This window comes from Corylus avellana, chromosome ca8 (genome assembly GCF_901000735.1).
Source record: "Corylus avellana chromosome ca8, CavTom2PMs-1.0".
Classification (NCBI taxonomy): Eukaryota; Viridiplantae; Streptophyta; class Magnoliopsida; order Fagales; family Betulaceae; genus Corylus; species Corylus avellana.
Genome location: NC_081548.1, coordinates 19,963,798 through 19,983,060, shown reverse-complemented (window position 1 = coordinate 19,983,060; position 19,263 = coordinate 19,963,798). Strand labels below are relative to the sequence as shown.

The following is a 19,263-nucleotide window of genomic DNA, read 5'->3' as shown; positions in this document are numbered from 1 at the left end:
GTTTTATTAACGGAAGATGAACCGAGATACCATTTCAATATTTAGCCAAAACTTAGGTATTATTTATGATACAAAATGAAACCTAGGTGAAACAAAAAAATTAAAGACATTAAAACCTAAGTACCAAAAGAGTATTTAACCCTAAGTTAGAGCTAGGCATGCATATTAGTTTCTCCATTTCTCATCTATCTCTTTTTCAAATCTAATATTGAATTAGTATCATCCATCTCTCTTTTTCTTTTTCTTTTTCTTCATTTTCAAATTCCTTCTTGTAAATTGTTATGATAACAAATGTTCCGGTGTGATGTTACTCATTATTTTAATGTCTGGTGGTCAGCTTACAATTAGGAAATTTGGGTCCTAAAATTGGCACTACATATCAACTCATGGTCCCTCTCCCTTTCATCCAAGAAAACAACAACAACGACAATAATAATAATAATAATAATAATAGTAGTAGAAAAACGATTAAGGGAAGGAAGAATGGTTGTTTGCAACTTGCAAGTGCAGAATCCATTAGTAGAGTTAGAATATTGAGTAATACTATCTGGTATATTACTATAAAACTGCCATACATTTGGGATAATGTGACAATATATAAAAATCAGTTTTTTTTTTTTGTTTACTAATTTAATGGTTGATTTTTATTACCATATCATTAAATTGTATAATTAAGGTATAATAGTATACTAAATAACATTACACTAAAATATTTTTGTTTGGAACGAGAATGAGACTTACAAATTAATTAGAAGTCTCATCCTCTCTTAATATTGAAAATATTAATTAGTAGTTATTAAGAGTTTTAATTTTTTTAATCAAATTACTAACTTCTTGTTAAGTTACTACTTACTCTTAAATTTAAATTAATAAAGCAGACAAAAATCAATTATTTAACCATTATTCTCACTATTACTTTAACAATCTAACATGAGAGCTAGTAATTATTAGCATACTACCATATAACTAGGATGGCATATTGGCATATGACAATGAAAATCAGCATTTAGAGCAACAAGAATTTGTTAAACAGAAAAATCAATGGCTAATTTTTATTACTATGTCTATTCCAAACTTCTCAATTGTATAACGGCCGTATAACAATTAACTAAATAGTTTTTCTCTAATTATTAAGATAATGTGTTTGAAGAAATGTTTTGAGACAAAAGACTAAAGTACGTGCTTAATTATTAGATGGTTGTACATATGTTACATTGCAATAGCTACATTATCTTCAAAATGCTTCTATTTTCCATTTTAATTCACTCTTTTCTTCAATGGATTATAGAAAATAACTTTGATGATTATTCAAGCCAGCCATATATATATGGAAATAATTAAACAATTGATATATATGGTCTCTTTGTTTTTAAAATCATCCTTAATTATATCAGTTAATCTAACTAAATTAGTAATATCAAATCCGGCCAACAACGTATGGACCATGGTGGTTGTGGTCTTGTCATGGGTAGTTTTATTTATTTATTTATTTGATTATCTTGAATTAATGGCTATTGGTCTGCCCTACTAAGCGAGATCGGCGAATCAAGAGCCCAAAAGATCCGAATAGAACTTTCTCACGCGTCTTCCATACCTAATATAAAATATTTATTAAAAATAAACTATATAACACGTTCACCCACACTTGTACCGTTTTAATTGGTGTCTTTCAATCCCATCCTTCATATAAATAAATAAATATATTTTTTTTAATCCCCCATCTTTCATATATATATATATATATGTGTGTGTGTGTGTGTGAAGTGAATTAGGGCTTGCTGGGAGACAAGGGGTTTTAGTTGCTGACGGGTCGAGCTACATATATTTTATAACACTTATCCTAATTATGGAAGAGAGATTCGAATATGTAATCTTTATGTACACTACATAAGATGTAATCCCTCAATCCCTCGTCGTTTTCTAGCAAATCCCACATATAAATAATCCTTTCACTTTGGCTGCAGTTTCTTACTCCCAGATTTCCTTGGAATCATGAGCTTCTTTTCCACATCCCAGAATAAACTCATATTCTCTTTTGTCTATTGTCGTATTATATATTAAGTAATGTTAGACGTCTCTTGTATCTCTCACCGTTCTCCAAAACTGACACGAATAATGCTAGATGTCATCTCCATATATGTTTATAGCCCATTTAGTTTTAAAATTCAAACGAAATGACTCAATTTTCACTTCAAAAACTAATAGGGTGTTATTATTTATCACATGCATTTCGGCAAAAGAAAAAATAGTTATAATGCACAAATTGACATATATATATATATATTGGAGAAAATAAATAGCAATTGAAACGTGAAATTGAAACCAATTGTGGTGGGTCTCCAAACAACGTACAACATGACGCCACTAAATATAATTGATATTCTTACCAACCCATATCTAATATTAGAAATAATAATAAAAAAAAGCATCCCACCCTTTTCACAACTTAGTGCTCTCGTGTACCCAACGTTATATACACAAGTTATTGTCATTTTCTATATTATATTGCATCGATGATCTCAACCACCCCAACATTCCCTTTATATATGGGATTATACTTAATAAAGTGGAGGTCACTAATTTGAATCTCGGATATGGAACCATGCTTAATGAAGTGGAGGTCACTAGTTCGAATCTCCCTTCCTCCTTTTGTGTGGACATGTCATAAAAAAATAATAAAAATAATAAAAAATATTCCCTTATATATATTTTTTAGAAAAACTATAGTGGAAATAAATAATAAATAAAAAAACTCAGCACCTCCATCTTTTGCATTGAAAATAACTTTTGTTCATTCAATTCTGAATTCTTCAGCGTTTTTTCACAACGGATACTGCTGAAGATGGGCCTTGTTTTTGGGCTTTACGCGAAAACTGATTTGAATTGGAATAGTGGGCTTGCCTTGTTCCCCAAGCCTCTGGACTCTGAAGTTTAGCTTGTTGGGTTTGCAAGAGATGGAGCACACTAAGAGAGAGATCCCCTCAAAATTTAGAAGGATTTAATTCGTTTAATTAAATGGTTGGATTAATTAAGTTTGACACATATTGTTGTATGCCTATATAAAGCTCGATATATATGACACGAAGTTGACCCATAAACCTGAATTGCCGCCCCGTAATTGAAGTGGTTGATCAATGGTATGTTTTGGATGGAAACTTAGAAAGCTTCACCATGATGTTTATTTTTATCTATTTACCCCAAAAGGCTCTAAGGTTGATTTAATGGTTTAGAAATTTAGAACTAGTATTCGGCTTTTTGCATTTAACGTTAGTGTATCTAATAGTGTATATGAAGTTAATATCGTTGATACGTTTTTTTTTTTTAAAAAAAAATTAAATAATGTGAAATCATGTACAATATTTAATACATTAACTTTAAATCTTAACCATAAAAATAAATATTTTTCATTTTATTTGAAACGAAGATATTGTTGCCTGGTTTAGGAGTAGGCAAGCTGTTGTGTTCCCTAAACCAAAAGTGGCCTTGGCCCAAACGACAGTCATGGACATTCTTCCTTTGCGCAAGGCCCACTTCTCCTTCCTTTTTTTTTGACATTTTAGGAAAGCGGCCGCAGCTGAAAGATTCTTAAAAATGTTAACAGGAAATATGGAAAAATATTGAAGAACATGGACACTCCACCTGGTTCTCCTGGTTGTTCGGTTTTGAAGACCCCGATGAGATAAGGCTTGATTTGTAACCTATGTTCCATGTGACAATTATAATCTTGTGACAATTATATATATATATATATATATATATATATATGTTTGTTTAATTTTCATGGCTGATTTTTGCATGACATATGATGTTTCATTACATGGAGGAATTATTAAGAATGTCTTGCCGAGGAATGAGGATGATCCCAATGAGACCCGACCGAAGCGTAAAGCTGAAGCTTTGGCAGCTTTCATGGGCTTTGGATCAAGTGATTACTTGTGTTTCCTTTACGTAAAATGCACGTGTTCTTAGTTACCCTTTCCGCATCCCACACGTAATATATATATATATACATATCTACAACTTTTCTTTTCTTTTCTTCTTGAGCCTCCAGGTCCCAATTAAGCCTTTGCCCACACAATTTCATCAGGTGCCTCAGTACTTTCAGCTAGCCTTGCATCTCAAGCCTCCTTTTTCAACATCACAACGTAGATATGAAGCTTCTTTAACAAAAATTTACAAGAAAAAAGAGAATATACTGCTAATATATAATAAAATGTTATGGGAGATATTATAATTATTGCATAAATTATGAGTAGTGCTTGATCTGGTTGTGATTTAAACATGTCTCAGGTGGCCCTTGCTTGATTTGGTCAGCATCATCCACGTGCATTTCTATATAGCTAGATAGTGCAGTAGAGAAAGCATCTATGATTGTGGTCAACAATCGTATCTCAAGGATATGCATGCTTCCCAACCTTTATCTGCCGCCTCTGCCTACCTGTCTATATATCTCTCTTCAACTTGTTTGCTTAATTTGTTTAACTAATTGGATTAATTAATGGAATGAACTAGTGACTTTTTTATTTTGAAAAATGCTTAACGACTCCATAAAAACTTGTTTATCATAATTTATGCAGAATTAATAATATAAAGCAATAAACAATTTAATCACCGAAACATAACAAACAGTAAATCACGCAGACACAAATATTTTGGTGACGAAGATGAAACATTTTAGAAAACGCTCTAAAAGCAAAACCTATTCGGGGCAGCCAAACTCAAGAAATCACTATTAAAAGATTATCCAGAGATTACAAACACTAGGAACACTTATAACCCTTTGCAAGACCTTAACTCTGTAAGATCGACAAGCTTCCAACTCGTCTCCTCGCACACAATCTTCTTCAACGTGATTTTTTTTTACCGGACCCTTCCGATAGACTTCAATTAAGCACAATGAAACTAACACAAAATCTTCTACAAGGAATAATAAGGCTCACAACAATTGATCACTCAAGCACAACCTCTCATGAACCCTAGGGTTCTAAAATTCGCACCTTTCTCTTCCTATAAAAATGTATTTATAATGGCCTCACAATCCTTAGACCTAAAACACAGTTTGAGATAATCTAAAATTGTTACAGGTACGCGGCATCCAGATGGTAAATGTGCTCGTCCGGACGAGGATAAAAAACACGGCAAGAATGTGTTTTTAACACATGGCCGTCCGGACAAGCCTAGGGCAAACTTGGGGAACGCATCGCTTTCTTTCTTTCTTGGCGTAGCGTGTCCAAACGGGATACAGACGAGATTGCAGACGAGACTCTTTAGAATTCTTGTTTATCGATGTCGTCCGAACGGGGTGCAGACGAGGCTTTCGGGAAAAATAGAATTCTTCGAGAGTCCGAACGGCACTTCTTCACGTCCAAACAATACTTGCATAGATGAAGAATCTTAGCACTTTTGGTCACCATTTTGATTACCGAATTATGCCAACAAGAACTTACATATTTGATTTAGATACTTGATTCTAAGTAGAGGTAGCAATTTGTGTTCGCGTGTCGAGTTCAGATCGTATTCAATCACAGGCATAAGAGTAACCTGATCCCTCAATTATAATCTATTAATTTCGTGTCGGGTTTGTGTCAACGTCGCAAGTCTTATAAAAATTGTCAGTCCTAACTATCTCATATTGGCCATGAGTATAAAATTATATAGGTCAACCCGAATATAATCCATTTAATTAAATAAGGCTAGACCCTTCAATCCTAATTTTACTAATTTCATGTTAGATTTGTGTCGAGTTCACGAGTCATGTCAAAAATTACAAGTACTATCCCAATCACTTTATTTCTGTCCAGGCACATAACTTTCTGCTTGAAATAGATTTGGATCCCGAATTCAAATGTAAACTCTTGGTTAATTAAGAGGCCTAAAACGGTATCAATCTGCCACCGTTTTGCAAATTTGTTTTTTTCAGACAAACAAAATGAGGAACATACATGCGTTGTCTTTCTGCAAGTCGTAAACTTTGACTACTTTTTAGGTTTTAGATTGTGCAGGGATTTGAGGTGATTTCCAACTCTCAGCCCGCCCCTATTCCTATCTTTCTCCTCACAACTCCAAACAGGATAAGAGAATGAGAGAGGCTTTTCTTTTTCGTCGGCAAGTAAACTTTGTTCCTCAAAAGGAATGAGAATCACATTGTTCAACGCGGCTTCATCATTCCCTTTCTTTCTTCTTCTTCTTTTTATTTTTTTATATATATATATTGCCACCAACCGGGAAATTTCAATTTGCTAAGACTCACGATTGGATGTTCCAATTCATGCACCTTTTGAATGGTTTTAAACATTACTAATGCTATTTAATAGTTAATTCAATGACTAATTTTTATTATCACATTATTAAGTGGATGGTAATCGTATATCAGTTTACTAATGCTAAAATTTTTCTCATGTCCTTTCAAAATTAATGTGACTTATAAAATTATCATTAAATTAAAATATAATACTCTACTAGTTTTTTTTTGTTTTTATTTTTTATTTTTAATAAATAAGGAAAAAGGGTTGTATGGGATCAAACAACAACAACAGGGTGGGCACCCCAACAACAAAACTCAAATGAAAAATGCAACAAAGATATATGGATATAAACAGAAACTGAGAATAGTCTGAAAGGACCAAACAACACCTCATTGTCATTAGATCCCCACCCATCAGTCGCTTACCCTCGAGCACCTCATTGTCAAAAGAGAAATGTTTGTTTTTCATATTTTACTTATTTCTTGTTTATTTCTATACAAGAGATTGACAAATTCACAGTTCTACAAATTCACTAATAAACTAAAAAAAATGAATAAAAGATACATGTGTAATACTTTTCGCTCTCTCGTTGAAGATGGGCATGGGTCGAGAGTATGAAATTTCTCATAGTTGGTATGACATGATCTTTCAACTAATTCTTTGTAGGGCAAGAGAGAACACAATATAATTAATTAATTAATTAGGGCGGACATTAAATAGGAGAATGTTTAATTTTCAGAAAAAATTAATAATAATAATAATTGTTAAGAATATTATGTTATGGTTATTTACTTGTTATTTACTTCCTTAGGTACTATTAGTCTACTAGGTTTACCTTTCTTTAGTTTACTATGTTTACCACTTTACTTTTTCTTAATTTATTAGGTTTTTTGTCTCTCTATACATAAAGGTCTCTGTATTCATTATCATTATTAGAATAAGAATATCAATACAATATAGTTCATTATGTGCTTCCAGTTTTCCTATTATTCTTCCACTTTTATCTCTTTATTATTCTATCATAGCATCAGAACATTCTAACATGGTATCATAGCATTTCAACATGTTATCAAAGCATTCTAATAATAATAATAATAATTGGAGGGTATAAGATTTGTGTGGTGCCGGCCGGCCGCAGGTGGGATTGTCTGAAAATTGAGTTTGTTGTCGAGTGTTAAAAAAGCCGGCACCGACTAACAGTGAACCAGACATGATGTAGGCAGAACCATAGACAAGTAGTCTACCAACTGTTTCAAACTCCTCTGCATCATCAATGGTCCAAGAACATCGTATCTGTCGCACAAAATCCACAAAACTACAAACGAATCCACAAACGACAACAAAAAACACTGCTTAATTCCCAATACCCACTCCCAATGGATTTCGTGCAGAGAATAAATAAAAGAACTGTGCTTGGTACCTACCCAATAAGAAACAGAGCAGAGTAGGCAGAGGATGAGGGAAATGCATGATAATATGGACAGCTGGGTTCATTGACTCAGTTGTTTCATGGGGTCCAGGTCCAGGCCAAACAGTAGTTTCTTATTGCCCATGTTTTACTGCTCCTGATTGGCTTCAATTTCCTTTTTCCTTTTCAATTGATTCACCTAAATGTCAACTCTTATAAATAAAACTTGCTCATCAATTATTTTTGCTTTTTGGGTGAAAAGACTGAGCAATGTATGAGTTTATGCTGTTTTGGGAAATAGATTTACAAATCAGACGGTTGGTAAAGGATTGTGCGGTGATTTTATTGTTTAACAGTAATAAAAAGTTATTGATATGATAGAAAATAAAAGTGATTTTGAATTTTTTAAGGAAAAGTAAAAATAATTATGTTCTGGGTTAACTTTTTGGAAAAAAATTTGGATTGATTGCTAAACGGAGTTGTATTTTCAAATTATAGTCAATGAATGTGTTTTAAAAACGCACGGAACTATAATTTTAAAGGATAAATTGTGATTTTACCAAACACCATGTTTTTAAATGGTACATTTTATAATAATTATTTTTAAATTGCATTTTTCTTATATTGAAATTACAAACCCAAACGGAGCTTAATGTTATGAATCATGTGATCCTTATTATACCCTTGTCTCCCTCTCAAAAATCCAAAAGTTATAAAGTTGGTTTCTTGGAAGCCACTCTATGAGGCTGCGAGTTTATATATATTGGCATTATTCAGAGTATAGAGTCCTTCACGTTCAAGCCTTCTTTGATTATTTTCTATCTTTTATCATTCTTTTCAGATTCCTTCAATCTCTATTTTGCTTAGCCATTCTTTATTGATTTTTTTTTTTGTACGTTAAATTAATATGATTTTAACGCGATTTTGATTCCTCGTTTGTGGTTATCAAAGTTATTGGTTGTTCATTCGAATATAAATCAGGCATCACATACTTTAATTAAGAGAGAGTGATGGCAGAAATGGCGCAGTGCAGGGTGGATGGTGAAATTGGTTGTGGTTTTATGGGAGGAATCTTCCACCGTCGGAGCTACTGGCCGAGAAAAACCTCCGTCCATTCACTACCGTCAGATGGTAGCAACGATGTAAAGAAGGCACCAACCACTGATATTTTCAAGAGGCCGCCAAGAAGCAGCGCCTCTGGAGACTCTGCTTGCATAGTTTCCAATTCAAGCAATCCTTCAACTTCCCACAGAAGAAGCTCGACCTCGTCGTCCTCCACCAATTCAGGCCAAATGGACTCCGGCGACGAGAGAAAGCCGAAGAGAGAGCCGGCGAGAAAATCTACAGAGCTTTCAAGCAATATAATGCTTATAGGCCACATGGGTAACTTGAAGCAGACAGGGAAAAGCCTTATGCCGAACCCCAGAAACGGGTTTGGGAAAATTCGCGGCAACGGCGCCATTATGGGCAACATTGTGAGGAAAAATAGCGACGAATTCAGACAGTTTCAAGGCGTGGTGAATAAATTAGATCCTGAGAAGTTTAAGTGTTTGGGTAATGAGGCGTTTAAGCAGGGGAGATTTGATGAGGCCTTAGCCTTATATGATCGAGCCATAGCTCTTGATTCAAACAAATCCAGCTATCACAGCAACAAGAGTGCCGCTTTGATGGGTCTTGGCCGGCTCGTTGAGGCCATTTTTGAATGCAGAGAAGCTATTCGGATTGAGCCTTCATATCACAGAGCTCACCATCGTCTCGCTAAACTCTATATCAGGTATTCAATGGAGCCAAAAACATAATTAAATATTCTAATTTATAATTTATAATATATATGGATTTAAAAGAGAATGTAATGTTTTATGCAGAGTGGGAGAAGCAGAGAAGGCAATATATCACTACAAACACTCAGGCACTTATGCAGACGCAGAAGACATAGCCCAAGCTCAGGCTCTGCAGAAACACCTCAGCAGCTGCAACATGGCTCGTAAGATGAAAGAGTGGGACAGTTTGCTAAAGGACACCCAGGTTGCAATATCCTACGGTGCTGACTCAGCACCACAGGTTAGTGTTAATATTGGTTCCCTTGATTATGTTTTTGTTGTTAATTAATTATATAATTCTGATTATAGTAATATATACATGAAGGTCTACGCTCTACAAGCCGAGGCCTTGCTGAATCTCCACAGACATGAAGAAGCCTATGCCACCTACCAGAAGGCACCCAACTTGAGCAATGAGTTATTCGACCGCCCTGTTGGTGCTTGCATTATGATGATTAAGGCACGGGTTTTCTTGGCAGCTGGCAGGTTAGTTGGTTAATTACACTAATTGACCCACTAATCATTACTACTAATTAAACCGTTTTAGTATTAATTTTTATGTTTTTGACAGGTTTGAGGATGCCGTGGCAGCATCTCAGCATGCGGCTCGGCTTGATCCGAGCAACGAGGAGGTGAAGAACGTTGTGAGGAAAAGCAGAGCAGTGACGTCAGCTAGATTGAGTGGTAACTTGCTGTTTAAGGCATCAAAATTCTCAGAAGCGTGTGTGGTATACAGCGAGGGACTAGAAAATGATCCGTACAACTCGGTTTTGTTGTGCAACCGGGCAGCCTGTCGGTCCAAGCTCGGTCAGTTTGAGAAAGCCGTTGAGGATTGCACCGCTGCTCTTATTGTTCGGCCTTCTTACAGCAAGGCCAGGCTACGACGGGCAGATTGCAATTCCAAGGTGAATTATTTATAATTCTCGTTTAAAGACCGTTAATGCTGTTGTTTCCTAGGCATTTGCATGTCGAGACATAAGTATAAGAGTATATAAATCAATTTTAATATGGCCCATTTAATTAAACACGTTAAAGTCCTCCACTTTAAAGCGATATTTTTTATCTTGAGTTTGTGTCAGCGTGAAATTATGTAAAAAATATTAGCCCTACTTTTGTGTGTTGAAACTTAAGCATAAGTCTATACAAGCAGGGGTGGAACTAAAACGTTTTGTTTGGATGGAAAAAATTAAAAATAATAATAATAATAATAATTTGGGGACCACCTTATGGCTTGGGAGCTAGGCCCCAAGGGGTGGTTCCGTCGTCCCTGTATTAGGTCAACTCTAATTTAATCAATTTAATTAAACATATAACACACATCGACCTTCATTTGCCAATTTTACATTGATTTCGTTTTCAATTCGTAAGTCGTGTTGAAAAATTGTTTTCTGAGTATGATTTTTTTTTTTTCTCTTTTTGTTTTTGTGAAATTAGCTGGAAAGGTGGGAAGCTTCGGTCCAAGACTACGAGATGTTGATAAGAGAGAGTCCTGGTGATGAGGAGGTGGGCCGGGCTTTGTTTGAAGCCCAGGTCCAGCTTAAGAAGCAACGTGGTGAAGACACTAGGGACCTAAAGTTTGGATCGAATTTGATTTTCATCAACAGTAATGAACGTTTCAGACACTTTGTAACCTCGCCCGGTAAATAATCTTATTTTATTTATTTATTTGCCACGTCACTATTTTTATTTGGTTTTGGAATCTAATTAATTAAAAAATGGATTTGTTGCCAAAATGACAGGGATGGCCGTGGTGCTCTTTTGTAAGAAAACGAACCACAAGCATGAGTTGCAAGTCCTGGAGCAAGTTTGCAAGAGATTCCTATCTATTAACTTCCTCAAGGTTTGTACCTGAACCTTTTCTCTTTTTTATTCAAAGTGGTAAAACGGGAAAAGGCCAGATTACAAATGAGATATTTTCCACTCTTAATATGTAAGGAGGAAAGAAAAGGAAAATTTGCGAGAACGCTGTTGGTATATCTTGAAACTTTCGATGTGGTCTAACTGTCGAATCGCACAAGATAGAGACAGATGCTAGTCAAGACGGGGACGTGATTGTTAAATCACCACCTATACTCTTATTCTAACATTTTCTTCACCTGTGGGCCTTGTGAATAATAGAAACAAGATTCGAGCCGAAAATCTTTGCTTTGTATCATATTAAATTATTACTTATTTCAAAAGCTTAAACTGATAGTAAAGAGCGAATTAACCAAGATTTGGCTGCCCTAAATCTTGGTGCAGCCAAATCTTAATTATATATATATATATATATATGAGAGAATGAACTGATTGGTGAATTTGTGGAAAAATCCAGGTTGAGATCGAAGACCACCCGTACTTGGCAAAATCAGAGCGTCTGAGCTCCACTCCAGCCTTCAGGATATACAAGAATGGAGCAACGGTGAAAGAAATAACAGGCAACAACCGTGAAATGTTAGAAAGTTCAGTCAAACTGTACAGCAGTTGAAGAAGATATACAAATTTTACGTACAAAAAGCAAAAACACTTGATTATTAGTTTGCGCATTGGCATGGAGCTTCACATTTTACAAACAAGCAAGGAATTTATTACGTCCAGTGCGATCAAATGAATTGGGCCAGTTGAATATATATGCTCTCTTACTTTGCCGGCATTGCACACAAAGTAGAAAAAAGTTGACAAGGAAGATCAGCTTGGGAATACGTACATTAGAATCTGAAGAGAAATTTTTGAGTGTTCTTTTGTTTGGCTTAATGATTTTTTTTTTTTTTTCATTGTGTTTGCAGCCTTTTGTTCTCCTACGACATTCATGTTAAATATCACCACCATTGTGTCTTTCTTGTGTTCTTTTTAAACTAATTTGGCTTTTATAATTGTCATTGAATCAAAATCTAATAGTAATTTATCATAAATCAAATGGTAATTTTAAGAGTTACATCAATTCTTGAAGGACACAAGAGAGACACGAGTTTTCCTTTTAGCATTATTCTAGTTTGCCTATTGAACTTCTATTTATGTGTTAAAAGAAATATTGTTGGTAGGGCTCCCCAATAATAACACCCAAACGAAAAAGGCAATACAAAGAAGTAATAGAAACAAACAGTAGACAATGGAACCAAAAATGATCTGAGCCTCTCTAAGGGCCGCAACGGTGTACAAAGGCAAAAGGGTTTCGTTAGAAGCCTCATGCAGTAAAAACAACCACCACCGTTGAATGGTTGTTGCAAGGGAAGCATTGCCAAGAATCGAGCTGGATTTGTCGACAAGGAATAAACACTAGTTACAAAAGTCTCCACTGATAGTTGTGTATTGGAGTAATGCTCCAACTATGACTTTTGAGATAAAAAAGAGACAAAAGTCGTACTTCTAAAATAAAGTATTATGTTCTCTAGCATTACTTCTTGTTTTCTTTTCTTTTTTTTTTAAATTTTTTTAAATTCAGAAAAAGGCAAGCGGGAAGAACAACTGTAACTATTATAATTGAACGTGACCATAGTAACACATATCTGATAGTAACCGTACAATAAGGGCCTAGACGATGGAAACCGCAAACTCTCTCTAAAATTGGATTGAGCTATAGCCAGACTAAGCCTCATCAAAACATCAATAAGATCCAAAGTAATTAATACTAATAAGATTGAGGATTCCTATTTCGGACGACTAATACTAATAGGATTGAATATTCTTATTTTGGGAGTCTAACTTTCATCCTAATATGTTCAACCAGATAAATTTTTTTTTTTGAAGCCACTGAACCACCACCATTAACGACGTTCTCTAGCATATGAAAATGTAAACAAACTCATCGGAGACAAATGAAAAGAGCTAGATGGTGCAGTTGGATAACATTAGCTAAGAAAAATTTGCTTGAAAAATATTGGGATTTTATAATGAAAATTAAAACAAGGGGGACATATACATGACGAAAATGTACATATGGCAGCATATCTTACCAATAAAAAGGGAGAAAAGCTGTACAAATCTATTACAACTTTCATATCACAGCAGGAATAATTAAAGACAACAAAGGGTTACTATATAGGGACTGGTTGGATTGTCCAGTTCCCACACTTTGATCTCTGACAGAAAATTTTAGACAAAACAAACAACAGAAAAATTAATATTGAAAAAGGATAAAAAGAAAATCTTACTGAAAAAAAAAAAACAAAAATTAAAATAGGATAACCAGTACTAAGGCACCAAGATCATCATCTTTTCCAACTTCGACTCCTTGAAAATGGATCTCTCGTTCCACCAGCAACCCATGTCTCCTTTGCAATATCGGACGAAATTTTGTAGAAATCGGTGTCGTATTTCATCACAACCATGTTCTCTTTCTTTGTTCTCTTCTCTTCCTCCATTAGAGACTTCAAACTCTTTGCTTTTCTTTGTTCTTTTTCCCTTGCTTTTTCATGTTCATCCTCAGCTTCTTTCTCTTCTTCTTCTTCTTCTTCTTCTTTCTTTTCCAACCAGCCTTTTGCAGGAGCAGATCTACAGCGCATAAGCAACAAAGCATTTGGTGGAGGAGCAGCAGGTTCAGCAACAGATTCATTGTCACAAATTCCCCTGTCTCTGTCTTTTTTATCTTCTCTGCACAACTTATTGTTTTGATTTTCCTGTAAAACCATAAACCACTTAGAGAAGACAGTTCTAGAATCAGTCCCATTTCCGTCAATTCCCTCAGCGCCCACGCGATTTTCTCGATATTCTTGATCTTCGTCTTCTCCTCCGTCTTCATCGTCGGTAGTGATATCCGACGACTCAGGAAAGGACCCAAAGCACCGAAAATCAAACCGTATGCTTCGCAAGCACGTCAAGAATTGCATTATATCTTTCTTGAACCCGAGAGATTCAACCCAACCGGGTCTTTTCTTGGGTTTTCTGCTGTTGTGAATTCTTTCAATTTCTTCCATCACCGTTTGCCAGCTCTTGCACGAGCCGGCCTTGGGCCTGACCTTGATCTGCCCGGCGCAGGTGACTTTCGGGGAGGTCGGTTCGGAAATGTCCGACCCCATTGGCTTGGTTTTGGCCCAAAGCAGAGGGCTGGCTTGGCCTCCGCCGCCTCTGCTGCTCGGCTTCTTCAAGTGGTGGTGGTGGTGGTGGCGCTTGTTCGGCTCCGAAGGCCTTGCCGGGCTGCAGATGGGCTTCGGCATTAGCGTTAGGTGGGCCCGAGAAGGAAAACATACTAACAGATCTGTTGAAGGAGCTGGTTTGGCCTCTCTTCCCTTCATGGCGCTTCTAATTTCTCTTCTTTTCTTTTTTTTTGGTGTTTGCTTTGAAGGCTTTGGGGGCGTGTTTGGATGGTTTTTAAAAGAAAGGAGGGAGAGGGCCTGACAGCTTTCATTTTGCTTTTTTGCCTTTATGTTAATTGTTTTGTGTTCCTCTTTACCATCCGTTTCTTCATTTTTCTGGCACTCCTTTTTGGTCCCCTTTAAAAAATGGGGTCACAAGAGAGATGCCTTCTTCCCCTTTTACTTTCTTTTGTAAGGCCATGTTAAAAACACATTAAACTATATATATATATATATAAAAAGAAAGTTGAACCACGAGCCTTGTTTCATAATCCAATCATACCATCAACTTGTGAGCCCATGCCACTAAATATTACTCATGCCCTATTGCTTGTTGCCCTTTAATATATATCTGCAAACTACCAAACCGACCCTCCTATGGAACCCACGAAACTTTTGAAGAAAAAAAAAGATAGGGTTGTGGGCAGGGTTTTGGTAACAACTCTCAAAGAACACAATTCATCAATTTTAATGTTTCTATTGGAGTACAAAAAACATTTAAATGGACACAGAGAAAAGCTCTAACCCTACTTTGATTGACTTTAGGTTAAGCCTGAATTGAATTATAAAATAACACTAAGGTTATGTTTAGTATGCAGAATGACTATTACATTAGAAACAAATGAAGAGCTTTTATTAAGAATGAAAAAAAAAAGTGAAATAGAATAGCTTTTGTGTTGGAGTACTATATGATAATGATCTAATACTTGAAATAGTCATGGGCAATGAGAATGGCTATTTTAATGCTATTTCATTCTATATTCTTCTATTTTCAATAAAAACTATTCATTTTTCTAATGGATTAGTCATTCCGCATACAAACGTAACCTAGGTTTTAAAATATAAAATTAAATACTGATAGCTTAATTAATTAATACAACTTAAGTAAAATGAAAACACCAGATTATTTATTTTTCATCCTAGGACAAGAAAAGTAGGAGGAATTAAGATTAATTTTCTAATAGGAAGTTAAAGGAACACCGAAAGTCCAAAAGAGGGAAAGACAGGACTAAGTAAAGTGAGGAAGCCATAATGAAGGGAGAAATGCACTTGAGAGCGAGGAAGGATATGGTCCCCCTTCTAACCACTACACACGTTGAGTTAGGATTAGACTTCTTTCCTTTTGTTTGCATGGGACCTTCCAGGAAGAGTCTTATAGGCTTCTCTCTATCTATATATATAAAACTTTTGAAACCATCTTAAACCATAGAAGAGGGGCCACTATATATGTTTTTTTTTTTTTCTAAGCAAAACGCAAGACGAACAGAATGTTTATTTTATCTGGGTATGACGATAATAGCACTTGATCGTTGGGAACTAGTGACGATGGAAACCACATGCACTCCGTCAATTTCGATTGAGTCATAGTTTGATCCAACTCCATGAAAAGTGAACACATCAGTGAGACCTAAAATAACTTATTGTAATCAAATATGAGAATTCTCATTTGAATAGAATTTTTAAAAAAAAAAAAAAAAAAAAAAGAGAAAATTTTCATGTAGGGTCACTATGTATATATATATATATACACACACTTTCTCATTTCGATCAGAATGGCTGCTTTATCTGAACGTGAATATAGTAATACCTGCTCGCTGAGAACCAATAATGATGGAAACTTCATGCACTCTCTCAAGCCTAATTAATCCGTAATCTAATCAAATATGAGAATTCGCATATTTGATTAGAATAAACTACATATACTCTCATTTCAATCAGAATGACTACTTTATCTGAACATAACTATAGTAGCACCTGCTCGCTGAGAACTAATGACGGTGGGAATCTTATGCGCTCTCTCAAACTTGATTAATTCATAGTTTAATTCAGCCTCATCAAAAAATCAATAAAACCAAAAGTAGTTTATACCGATAGCATCACTAGTGTGTGGCAAGGATTGAGATAGGCTTGTCCACACTAGGCAGGGTCTATAAGTTGTTAGGCCAACCTTATTGTGGCATGACCCATTAACAAAAGAAAATTCCTCTAGAGCTTGCTTGATTAGTGATCAATTGGCTTTTATTTTCTTGTATCTTTAAGAAAAAGCTAAGAAAAAAGCATGCAGGCCAAGGCAAGCAAACCTCCAAACTTTAGGTAAATGCAATATAGTTATATAAATTAATGCACTAGTGCGTGTGTCCAACCCTTCATATCATTGAGAAATGCATCTTACTACAAATTTTAAAAATAAAATAAAAAATAAAAAATCATTGAGACATGTATAGTGGGGATCGAAGATGCCAAGGAATGGAGAAGTACTTGAGTTTTAAATTAAATGTTAATGTGTGGGAGCTGAGTGGATGATCATATCAAACAAGACAAGTACTCCTTTTCTTCACAATGTTGACAGCAGCCCTATTCCTAGTCTTTTCATTATTTAGGTCAATAGGACCAATTTGTCAAAAGTTAATTTGTGTTAATTTGTCAAAAGTTAATTTGTGTTCTCACTTACAACAATTATGAGTAAATAAAACAAGGCCTAATAAATTGATTTTGAATGGAAAGTCTTTACCCTCAATAAAATTTTTAATTGATGTCCATGACCTAGCGTATAAAAGAAAGATAAATACTTTAGTGCAATAAAAAGATTATTTTTGGTCTATAAAAGTTTTAGGTGGCAAGAGGTTATAGGCCCATCCGTAGTTGTTGTGGCCCCACCCATTTATGGGCATGTGGCCTCTTGCCACCTAAGACTTTTATGGAGCAAAAAATAGTTTTTTTATTGCACTATAGCATATCTCTAAAAGAAATGATATTTTACATGTGTTATCTCTAAGAGAACAGAGAGAAGTTTTGGAGAAGAGAGAACAGAGTTGACGTTTGGATGGGAGAGTTAACGCCCATCCCTTCCTGCTGTCAATTTTTCTTTTAAAAAAGCCTGTCTTACTGCCATTTTGGGGTTAAAATCCCTTTGGAAGATCTTAGCCTTCCAACCCAAAGTACCGCATGTAAGCCTCGCCCCTATTTTTTTAATAACATGTGAGGTGCATATGCGTTTTTAATAAAATTTATTCCAACTTTGTCCATCCTATTAAAAAAATATGTGTATTTCACATGTTCAAATGACACATATCACTTTTATAGACTAGGTTGAAGGAAATTCCTACAACCCAGTTTGGAGGAAAACTTTGTCAAATAAAAAATTATAAGAAATATATCTTTGTATTTAGAAGCCGAGAAATTAATGCTATTTCATAGTCTACAGTACATCTTCCATCCATCACAACCCATCTTTTTTTCAAATCAACAATTGAATTTGTGATTAATTTGAACAAAAGATTGATGAAAGATGTACCACAAAATATGATATATCATTTTTGTTATAGACTAGGTTAGGGACCTCAATCAAAACATTTTAAATGTGAATCATACAAATCTAATCGTTAATTTAAATAAAAGATGGATGGGAGTCTGGGAGATGTACCACATAATATGAAATTGACAAAGTTTTCCTCCAAATTAGGTTAAAGGAATTTTCTTCAACCTAGTTTATAAAAGTGACATGTATCCCATGAACACATAAAATGCACATGTTTTTTTAATAGTATGGACAAAGTTGAAATAAATTTTATTAAAAACTCATGTGCATTTCACATGTTATTAAAAAAATAGACACATGTCACTTTTATAGACTAGATTTAAGAAAATTCCTCCAACTTAGTTTGGAGGAAAACTGTCCTTTTTTATTTTTTTACCTTAAAATTTTTTGTTCTTAGAAATTTGAAGGAGGCCATGGCCTAAACGAGTCCCCCTTTCCTTGGTCCGTGCTCATATGCTTAAAATTTAGTGCTTAGTGTGCCCTCTATATATCTGCATATCTTCACTTTCTGCAGAATCAGTGATTAGGGTCTACAGGGTCGTGATACGAAGAACGCCGGCGTGTATGACTGTTTATGCACGCTCGGCTTTTTTTTTTTTTAATAATTATAATAATAAAATATAATATTTTATTATTTTAAAATATCACATCAGCCGGGCATGCATCACGCCCGGTGTGATGTTTAACATCACCCAGGTCTACATATCACAATCTAAACCTACTTAATTAAGTTTACAAAAAAAAAAAAAAAAACCTACTTAATTAATTGTTATAAAATAGTAATATTGCATGCATCATGATGACATCACATTGTACGATACACTCATACATATCTCTAATTTAGTATGTGTGCATATTACATTTTAAAATATAAAGGTGCATGCCTAGAAGGCTAGAAGCTTCTGTGATGAAGAAAATTTCCAAGCGCTATTGCTTTGATGGCTAACTTCATCACAGAATCATAGTTGATAGTTGAAATCCTTTGAGTAAAAGGTTGGATTCCTTTTCAATATGTAAATGCATGCACTCATCTTTGCTCCTTTTGAACTATAAATATATCAATATGGCCCTTCATTATGCAACCCATTATCTACATATGATTTCCATTCCAAGATGCTTAACATGTTCAATCATTTTCTTTAGCTTTATTTATTATAGTAGGGCTTCTATATTCCTACGATTATACTTATGTTCGATTTAA

At 34.9% G+C, this 19,263-nt stretch overlaps 2 protein-coding genes across 2 annotated transcripts; one reads left to right on the top strand and one right to left on the bottom strand.

Annotated features, from left to right (window-relative positions):
• The first annotated feature begins 8,577 nt into the window (after positions 1 to 8,577).
• LOC132190211 (TPR repeat-containing thioredoxin TTL1-like) lies at positions 8,578 to 12,269 on the top strand. The gene is made up of 7 exons (XM_059605127.1): positions 8,578 to 9,427; positions 9,519 to 9,714; positions 9,799 to 9,959; positions 10,045 to 10,378; positions 10,908 to 11,112; positions 11,213 to 11,313; positions 11,788 to 12,269. Exons 1-7 carry the CDS (start codon positions 8,664 to 8,666, stop codon positions 11,938 to 11,940), a joined length of 1,914 nt encoding a protein of 637 aa, XP_059461110.1. The 5' UTR covers positions 8,578 to 8,663; the 3' UTR covers positions 11,941 to 12,269.
• Positions 12,270 to 13,425: 1,156 nt separating this feature from the next.
• LOC132190242 (uncharacterized) lies at positions 13,426 to 14,706 on the bottom strand. Its single transcript, XM_059605167.1, has one exon. It carries the CDS (start codon positions 14,681 to 14,683, stop codon positions 13,661 to 13,663), a length of 1,023 nt encoding a protein of 340 aa, XP_059461150.1. The 5' UTR covers positions 14,684 to 14,706; the 3' UTR covers positions 13,426 to 13,660.
• Positions 14,707 to 19,263: the final 4,557 nt, after the last annotated feature.

Coding starts and splice junctions, on each gene's coding strand:
- LOC132190211 (XM_059605127.1), top strand. CDS start 8,664: ATGGCAGAAATGGCGCAGTGCAGGGTGGATGGTGAAATTGGTTGTGGT. Junction 9,960..10,044: donor GTTTTCTTGGCAGCTGGCAG/GTTAGTTGGTTA, acceptor TGTTTTTGACAG/GTTTGAGGATGCCGTGGCAG. Junction 11,314..11,787: donor TATCTATTAACTTCCTCAAG/GTTTGTACCTGA, acceptor GGAAAAATCCAG/GTTGAGATCGAAGACCACCC.
- LOC132190242 (XM_059605167.1), bottom strand. CDS start 14,683: ATGAAGGGAAGAGAGGCCAAACCAGCTCCTTCAACAGATCTGTTAGTA.